We start from the raw sequence: 10,263 nt of genomic DNA on the forward strand, positions 1-10,263 counted from the left end.
TACCGTAGTAGCATGCACGTGATTCGAAAATTGCGAGGAGCATAGCGATCAAGCAAATTGTTTTCCTCTTCTTTTTACTGAGAATTCGACTTACGTTTTGTGAAAATTGGAAGAGAGACTGAATTGAATTTATAGAGACAAATACAGTTAAAACATAGATCATGACACGTTGCAGAAGTTATGCAGAAATTATGCACTAAAAGAAATGTTCTGATTAAACCAATAAAAGAATTCAATAAGAATAGCATTTTAGTAAAGACAAACAGAATTTTTGGTTACGATAATGTTCTTGTTAGGCTTTCTGTTGCTTTAATTATAACATATTTTTCAGTATACATTTTACTTGATTACTATGAGTTACGCATTGGAGAAAGCAAAGTACATGAATGACGCAACATACTTGCGATTAAAGTGGCGAAACACGATTTAATATTTTAATATACATCTCTCGTGAGAGAAATTTTTTGTGGTACAAAAAAACAAAAAATAAATATGCTGGAAAAAATTTATTCCTGTTGCAGAAATATAATAGTTTCAAATGTTTCGATATTATGTAACAATATCAATCAACCTTGTAAAATTAACATTGCAAAATTCGTTTGCGGAATATGAAATGAGTTAATAATTAATTGGAATCTGACAGAGAGAGATTACGCGCGGAAGCACGAAATAATGATCGATATTTTACGATATTCGAAATAACTAACCGCACCGGTAAGCGATGATTTTGTCAAACAGTTAACGAACTAATAATGGCGATGAGAGCAAATAGCCGCTGGGAATTAAATCGAAGGACATTTGATTGATATTTATGAAAATGTTAAATGATGCTCGCGAAACTGTTTCGTGCAGCGCGAATTATCTCGAGAGTATCGCCTGGATTGGAAAACGGGCGAAAGGACATTCGAGATACAACTTGAATCTTGAAATGCGTGACATGGACTTGTATGATTGATATTCTCTATCAAAAATTTCATGTCATGTTACAAGCATAATTAATACTCAGCGAATGCAACATATCGTATAATTGAATGAAATTATCACTAAAAACGTATAAAATAATTATTAATTTTCAATGAGAGAGATAAAATCAATACTTATTATAAAATCATCTTGAACAACAGAGTAATATTAATTTTCTGTTACTGACGTCGTATTTTGAGGTAAAACTATAAATAATGCCGTTCCTTTATTTAAAAAGTGACATAACTAAAAAAATATAATCTTTTTAGTTATTATCATGAATAAGTTGGTAAAGTTTACTCTATCAATCATCAAAACTAACTTAATTTCACCATATATTTGTCTGCCAACTAGCATTTGTGTCGTTTTTAAGATTTTCAAAGAGATCATAATTTTATAAGCAAAAAGAACAATCTTTTATAGCGAACATTTAGAGTTAAGACAATTTGGTAATCGAATTTTGAAAGAGAAATTGTTTTATTTTGAATTTAGTTATTTTATCAAGATAAATATAAACTGTTATACTTTTATGTTGAAACTTTCTCAATTTTTTAAATCTTAACGTAAGATTTTGAAATATGACACATTCAATATAATTAAAGTTCAGTAAAGAACGCTCAGGTAACTGCTTAGTTCCGACAAGACATTTTTGCGAAGGGATAACTCAATCTCTTGCCCGCGAAGGGCGCTATTATATTTTAACGCGCGAACAGACATGACGTTTACCATCGACTATTAGCCACTCCGTCGGCGATATCGGCTACAGCAAAGTTAATCCACTTATCTCTACCTCGAGCTCAAGTAACTCTGTCGTACGTATAACAGGTGTTGCAGCAAGGTTTATCGGCTAAACTTTGTGGCAATACGGTTACTACAGACGTTGCGGATCATCCGAGCGTTCATTGTTGATACATCGTGGTTACATCCTCAAAAATTATTGCCCCAAATGAATTCGGAACACAAAATTCTTCGTTATATAATTGCGATGTTAAAATGACTCATCACGCGTGAAAGACACACCAGAAATCCAATTGTAATGCTTTACTCTCCTATATTATGTGTATATTATATTTAAAAAATATTGGTTAAAAAAAATAGAGATTAGCTCCACAAAGTGTGTATCACTAATTAATAATTTTAAGAGATAAAACGAGCACTTCGTAAGCTCTGTAGGAATTAAGAGGAATTTGAGGCAATAATTTTTTTATTACTAAGCTTTGTGTATACGTTCATTATGTACCTCTATTATAACTTTAGCAGGATCGCTGCGTTCATAAACATTCATAAAGCATTCGAGTAAATTAAATTCCTTGGAAGCGGACTACTGTATATAAATGTACGGATAATGTCTACAATTTCCCATGGCAGCGAGATGCAAGAGAAAAACCTAAGCAGTTTGGAAGCTTCGGCAAAGGGGAAGGCAGGGACGGGGAAGGGGATAATTCCATCAACGTTTCATAAGCGCATTGCCAGGCTATGACGTTGGATGATAAGCAGAGAAGGGCCGGGAAACACATCAAGGCTCGCAAAATCGAACAAAAGCGGGCGGACTGAAAGAGATAGTACGTGAACACGTAAATGGGCACAAACATGTCTATCAGCCTTATAGAAATCGAATACTGCTCAATTGAATACTAGTTAATTTATTACTGAAAGACAGTTATTAATTACTTATTTAAAGTACTAAAAGTACTGAACAGCACTGCTTTCAATACTTAAAACAGAAGTAATTAATTACTTCAGTATTGGCTGGTATAAAATTTCTGTAAGGGCTTCTAAATTGAATGATAGATATCGAGACATTGTAAAACTTGAGAGGAAAATAAAAACAATCCCTTTATTTGAAAATATAAATTAATCGTCCTTTTCATCGTTATAGAAAGAATTTGGAACACAAAAATTAAAAATTAAATAGTAGAATTGAATTAAAAAAATTTGTCACGAATTATCGTGAACTCCAGAAATTATTGTGAATTATCAAGATATTATATTTTAGCATTTTTCTTCTACTCATTTATGTGTACAGTCGCAGTCTGAGGAAGAGAAAATTGAAGATAATGCAAGATAGAAAATCATAAGACCGTGTACTGAACGTAGTAATATGTTGGCACTTGCCAAGAGATGAAATGGATTATGCAGAAGGAGAAAGAGATGGACGACTGTAGAAAGAAGAAAGAAAAATAAAAGTGAAGAAAAATTGATGACGCGCTTTATGGAGTAGGGAAAACCGCCGTAAAACGCATGTATTCTTTCGGAATGATAAAGGCAACACAAGAAGAAATCTTACGACGATGCATGTACCATTGCTGTCGGTGACACTTAGGTTAATATTTTTATCAGGAACTTTCCTCAGAGAAACGATACCATTTCTCAAATAAATGAGTAGCAAAATTTCAACTTTCGAGAGATCCAAACCAAGTAGGAGTGCAACAAACGGAAGATCATTCCTTACTCTTAGTAAAACAAAAGCTGTTTGTAGCGATTATATTTCTTAGAAATTCATGTAACTCGTAGAAAAGCAATGAAAAAATTTAAGTATGTGTCACAGCTCAAAGTATTACCAAAAATAGAAAAATTTTATAAATTGTCTATAGACATATTAATATAATTGAGTATCTGTATAGAATTTGAACAAAATTTTTTTATTCGTTTATAACTTATTGAATTTTTTCGTTTGCTTTGATTCTTATGTAAAATCGCGTTTTGTAGTACGATGAGAAAGTAAGATTACAAATTAAATCAAATTTGTATGAATAAAATTCTAATAAATATTCGTGTGAAAGTTTACTTAGACCCACTTACTCGTTAAAAAATTTTATTTTTTTAACTAAAACTTTATTTATTTAAAACTGCAGCTAAATATCGTGCTGCATGAGCCATTAAATGCCAAATAATTTGTTGTTTTGTTTTTTACTGTTGGTTTCAGGGCGTATTTATACAATAAAATTTTTTATTGACTGATGTTGGTTTTTTTGTTGATTTTTTGGCTGATACTGTTAGCTTCCACGACAATTCCACAGACAAAACATCTTTGATAAGAAAATTTTATCCGGATACGTATTCAATAACTTTTTGGTATTTACAAAAATATGTAAGGCATGTGTTAACATAATAAAATTTGATTAAACGTTTTATGTAAATTTCCGTGTATAGTAATTAGATTCATTCTTCTTCTCTCTCTTAATTTTGTAATATGTCGCGCTCTCTTTTGCTTAATGCAAGCTGTTAGGTTTCCATTCCGGTGCGTTTAAAAATTCTATCTTCTTGATAATCACGCAAAGGGGCACTAAGCGCACGTTACAAAAGCGTGGAATCTTATTAATTAATTGCATGTTCTTCTGTCTGTGATACCATGAACTGCGTAATAATATTTTTATTAAAATACCAACATCACGACTAACAGTACGATGCTTTTGATCTTTGCCCAGCAATTTCGTTTGTCCGGAACATTACTATTAATTATTCTTAGTGCTCTTTACATGCCAATAATGTTATCTTGACATCAAAAAAGCAAAGTTGCTGCTATCATAAATTTACAATTGCGCTAATCGTATTAATCTTTGCTAATAATAGCTCGTTTTCTATTATATTTATTTTGTGATAATTTAACATTTTTCCAATATCTAAACAATCTAATTAGGTATTATTAAGGAAAAATTATTGAAAAAAAACACTTTTATTTCACTAATTTTATTTCTAGAAAATTTAGACTTATGTATTCAATTTTACTGCGTGTCAAAATAATTTTCAGTCTTTCTAAGGCAATCTTAAATCGAACTGGTGTAGTAATATCACAAATTAAATTGCCAAGTAATTTAACATTATTGATGCTAATAAATTTCTTTAAAAACTGTAAATAATTTATTACGAAAAATACCTCATCAATCCATTCAAACCTTTCTTATATTCCATATAACGGGTATCTTAACTAATTCGTATTAAATATTAAGATCCGATCGATAAGGTCTTTTCGTTATTTGTTGTTTTCTTAATTTATCTCTGAACTTTGTATTTTAATTTTCGTATTTTATTTTTCTACTAATTTTGTTACAAACAAAGCGAGATTTGACCCGCATGTTTTCTGAATAATCTCGCGTCTGTGCACGCACCGTTTCACATAGGCCTTCTGAGGCACAAGCATACCAATCTCAGGACTTTCGTGAATCGAGACTGAATCGAGTCTTTGTTCCGAAGTTGATAACAATCGGTAGCGACAAAAGCTTGCCACATTCCCTCGCTTTGTCTCGGCACATCGTTACATATTGGCTTAAGACCAAAACGGCCCCATTATACCGAGAAGCAATCGCGATGCGCTCTCGAAGTTGGTCCTTAAGCCTTCTCTAGGTAATGGCTTCACCCACTTTCATTGTATCTTATCTCGAGAGAAATTAGCTCGAGGCTAGATCAAGTCGATATGTAATACGAGCATCAACATCAAATTGCATAAAGTATATACATCTCTGCCACAATAGTACACTACGAGTTGCTAATAAGTTTAACAATGGCGCTTTTTTTCAGTGGTAAAGTTGAAAGATCACACGTCCAATGCATCTGGTCGTGTACATTGTTCCCGGATGCCGATGTTCATTTAACGCAGTTGAAATAACTACGGCTCGGCTATAACGGTCTCGACAAAATGAGAAATTCCGGCAAGTTTAATGAAAGTATTTAACAGGCAAAATTGCTGTCGTGTACCGGCATGGTGTCGCTTGCAGCCGCGAGCGCAACATGCGCTTTGGAAAATTGAAGCATGGTCGAACGATCGTCAAAAGTGTCTTTAAATTGTCGACAACTTTTACTCTTATGATATACGACAAATCTCTTTTACTTTTCTCATAACGTTTTTTAATATTTAATATCATAACGTTTAATGTTCTCTTTTTTTAACATTTGGCATCACGGGCATTTTCATACAACATTTTTTACATGCTGTCATGAATTAATAAAGTTTCAAGAACGAGCCAATTACTGATTAACTGCCCGCAGCGGTACCGATTGCGTATATAAAAGTTTTTTAACTACGTTCATACAATGGCGGCTCTGGAAATCGCCGTTGCGCGAACGGTGACCCTCCCGGGCTTTTTTCCTCTCCCGATATTTCCTCGTCGCTTCATAAAGACGCATTAGAGGCGAAATTAAACCCCGCCACGAAGCGGTTTCGTTAGTCGCTCGTTTTGCGTTGTTCTCAATTTTAGCAGCAATTAGCCGGCCACTTTAGTGAGCAGAAAATTTTGTTAGGTTTTATAGTTAAACCGCTTGCTTCTCGGATCGACAAATTGTATCAATTTTATCGAACAACACACAGTATTTACGATAATAAGATCAAGTGCTTCTCCTTTCTCGGAGATTTCGAATCTCAGTAGAACCTTTTTTTAACAATATGCAATGTTATCAGTTTGATTTAATTTGAATTTTACTTGGGTTGTCCTTCGTTGAGAGATTTAAAAGTCCAAAGTTAGTGACATTGTTATCGGATATTGTCACACACTGAAAATGAAGTTGAATAGATGCGCCGAGAGACACAAAATAATTTTATAAGCTAAATATTTATAAATCCTACGCTCTCGTCGCAGAGTCGCTTTTTTTATGCCAACGGTAGTTAATATCTCGTTCTAGAAAAAAAGTGAGGATTGCTCCCTTTCGAACGCTATATTTCAAGCATTGCCGTAGTCATAAACCTTATAAAAGTGAACCGTTCTAAAAAGTGAATGACCCAGCAATTCAACTATATAACTCTTATTTCGTTTATCGCTCGTCCTATATGCTGGCTTGACCATTAGCAAATATACTACGGATTTTTTCTCTCGTAGAATATTTTTACGTTGGTAATAAAAAGAAGATATGGTATATATATATATATATACATATATACATATATATAGAAGGAATTATAGCGGCTTGGTGGCAATTTCGAAAGTTGAACGTTCATAAATATCGAGTGCAGCGGAATATTTCTCCCGGTTTCAGCCATCACCTTTCTTAATTCATCGCCATAGCTCCTATCGAAAATCGATCGTTCTATATGAGACATGCAAATTACGATCGGGGTCGGCATAGAGACTATTTACTTCACGACTGTTTATTGCTCCTGTACGAGGAATGTGAAAATGTTGCGATTAAATTTCCCATATGCGACTCCTCCGGTATAAATTATGTGATGTGTCTAACGAATGTGAAATGTGAAAGCTCGAGAGCAAAAGTCCTCCATCGTTATGAATTGTGGAAATATTATTTTCATATGACGCCGATTATTATAAACGATAAGAAACCCATCTTAGAGTATTCTCGTCAAAGCTTGAAAGAAACGCGGAAATCTTTCCAATATCTTCAATTCCAATAATTTTATCGAAATCTTTTCATATAAATCTGATCGTAACTGTCGGACACAAAAGAGATATTTTTCTCTCTTTGAAAATAGATGTTCCTTTATATCAATAGAATTTTTCAAACTAATATATCTTCACAGAATCTAAAGAGATACTTTAAAGTTGGCATTTAAATCTTTTATCAGAATGAAACGATTGCTTGACCATCTTCCTCGCAATAAGATGTCGCTTGTTCACTGTACTTTTCATTATTTTATAATATTTTTCCGGAAAAACATCTTTATTAATCCTTTTGTTAATGCATGGAGTACCGGGATAGCTATATATCGAATTTTAAATAGTAGTAACTTTTATATTTTTATGCAAATTTCGTTTTTTAAGATGCCTCAAAAACTCTTTTTCGAACAACAAAGAATAGTTTTTCTTCATAAACTTTATCTTGTTTTCACTCTACATTTTTAGGAAACCTTGTGAAATACGTTAGTGAAAGGGTAAAAAGTTATACATTGACAGAAGGATTAAAAAAATATCTAAGAATATACAGAGAAAGTCATATCATTCGCTGACTCACCTGTTCGTAATTTCGGATAAAATCGCGGAGTTCACGCTCTTTGTCCTCGAGGGTGCCGTAGAGCGCCTTCATCTGATTGAGAAGATCGAACTTCTCCGCTTTGAGACGCTTCCGATCAGCCTTCAAGGCCTGGAGAGCTTCCTTCGCGTGCTGCAATTCCATTTCTAGAGCGACAAACCGCGCCTCTTCCTCCATTGCGGCATCCTCGGCACCGACCTCGCCGCGCGCTGCACCGCTCAGCAACAACCTCCTCAACCTCGCGACCTCGGCTACCAACCGTTCATTCTCCAGTCGCAATCTTCTGGCACTGGCCAGCTCCGCGTGTCCACCGCCATGAATATTGGATAGTCTAGACGCTACCACCGGGTCGCCGATTCCTACATCAAAAAATATAATCATTTAAAAATAGAATTAATTCATATACATATTTTATGATCAATACACAAAAAAATGATTTTGTTGAACTATAAAAATAAATATCTAAAAACTAGATTTAGAAAATAATTTTGTTGGACTATAAAAATAATTATGTAGGATCCTCAATTTGATTGCTAAAATACCAAAACTTTTTACAACATTGCTTATCATGCTTGAGTTACGTAACTATTTTGTCAGTCCAACAAAATAATTTTTAGAGAGAGAGAGAGAGAGAGAGAGAGAGAGAGAGAGAGAGAGAGAGAAATTTAAATTATATATAAAATATAAAATATAATAAATAAAATATAATAAAATATAAATGTACAATGAAATATAAATTCACATGTATAAAATTCAAATAAATATAATTTGAAGAAATATGAGAAGATTTTGCATATTCGCAATTAAGCGAAGAAATAAAATAAAATGTCAAAATAATTTTGTGTTATCTTTTAACATAAATTATTGTGCGATATTTAGGTATATTAATTTTCAAAGTCACAGTTCACAATATGGCTTTCATTTTTTATAATGGTATAGATACATCTATTGGAATGATATAGGACTTTAAGATTTATCGCATTTTCAGTACAAAAATACAAAGAATAATAACTATTGAAACAATTAAGACGTGTTTTTGTTCAAAAGGCAAGATTGGTAAAGAAAGATAAATCGATTGATTGTCCATTATTAATTAAATGCCGAGTTTATTAACGTACCGAGGGAATTAGCTGGGGATGATGGTCTGCTGCCTGGTGCTGGTCCAGGAGGTTCATTGTCCTCATCGCCTCGCGCATCACCATCCACTAGATCCTTATCAACGTCCTTTTGGTCGTGGTCGTTCATTTCTTTGTTGGATCGCAAGGAGTCGCGGTTAGTCGATATCCGGAGTCGTTCCACGCTGGAACGGTCGCTGCCACCACGGTGCAGGAAGCCGCTTCGGTTCGTCGATCCCCGATCCGGGCTGGCGCTACCCGATCGGGAATCCACACTACCTCCAGATCCACCCAGCCGCGTCTTCTCCAAAGCGGGGGCGTACGGTCGGCGAGCTTTCTCGCTCGGACTTCGGCAGGGCGAGCCATTTCTTCGTTCTAATGATGAAAATAGGACAATTCTTCAAGCTTTTTTGAATAAGAAAGAAAGAAAGAACGCTTTAAAATGTCAAGAAAAACTCAAATATATATATATAAATATAGATAAATAAATCTATATATATCGAAGTAAATATTTGATGTTTTTCACGATAGAAAAGAATTTCTATTTTTTAAATTTATAGGCATATATTAAAATTTTCTCTTATTTAGAATAATTGTAGGAAATTTGATTTTCACCTAGTTAAAACATATCAAATTTATGCCAATTACATAAACCGTATTATTTGAATTAGCATTTCTACATTTGATTCGGCGTGCTTTATTCAATTAGCTAGTTATTAGATTTACAATAACATAGCTGCCTATTTGCAATAAATGGATAATTTAAATCATAAATTAAATAAATTCAACGTGTACAACAAATTTAACACAATATAATCTAATCGCATCTATTTAAAAGTCACATTAATCGTCGCTCTTAAATGATGTAGTATAATTCTCGATAGACACACCAGTGCAAAACTCAACTCGTGAACGATCGCACTCGAATGTATTGGGCTAGAATGAGGAAAGAAGTAGCAGCAAACGGAGAACGACTTATATTGGCGCACGAAGAAATCGCTGGAATGAAGCCAGCCTTTATTGGAACGTGCGTCTGACCCGAGATGGATGCAGTGTGCTCGATAAGGTGGATTCAACCGGCGATCTCGACGATGAATACCTCTACGTGAAGCGCATGATCGATCGATCTGATACGATGGGTGCTTTGAATGCATTCGTCCCGAATTTGCATCTACACACGGGGGTCCACTCTCTCTTAGCGAGTATCTCACCTCTACAAGAGAGAAAGGAGAGGAGGGAAGAGGGAGAGAGGGGGGGGGGGGGGGGAAGG

At 34.3% G+C, this 10,263-nt stretch overlaps 1 protein-coding gene across 6 annotated transcripts in view; it reads right to left on the minus strand.

The window, feature by feature from the left end:
- Liprin-gamma (liprin protein kazrin) overlaps positions 1-10,263 on the minus strand; it is a 144,102-nt gene that overhangs the window by 17,513 nt on the left and 116,326 nt on the right. For all 6 annotated transcript variants that reach the window (XM_018516586.1, XM_018516584.1, XM_018516587.1 and 3 more), the window contains 2 exons: positions 8,997-9,368; positions 7,861-8,237 (listed from right to left, as the gene is read on the minus strand). In XM_018516586.1, coding sequence (XP_018372088.1) covers positions 7,861-8,237; positions 8,997-9,368 — 749 coding nt within the window. The remainder of the gene's footprint in view (positions 1-7,860; positions 8,238-8,996; positions 9,369-10,263) is intronic.

Source organism: Trachymyrmex cornetzi, unplaced genomic scaffold (assembly GCF_001594075.2).
Source record: "Trachymyrmex cornetzi isolate Tcor2-1 unplaced genomic scaffold, Tcor1.1 scaffold641, whole genome shotgun sequence".
Lineage (NCBI taxonomy): Eukaryota > Metazoa > Arthropoda > Insecta > Hymenoptera > Formicidae > Trachymyrmex > Trachymyrmex cornetzi.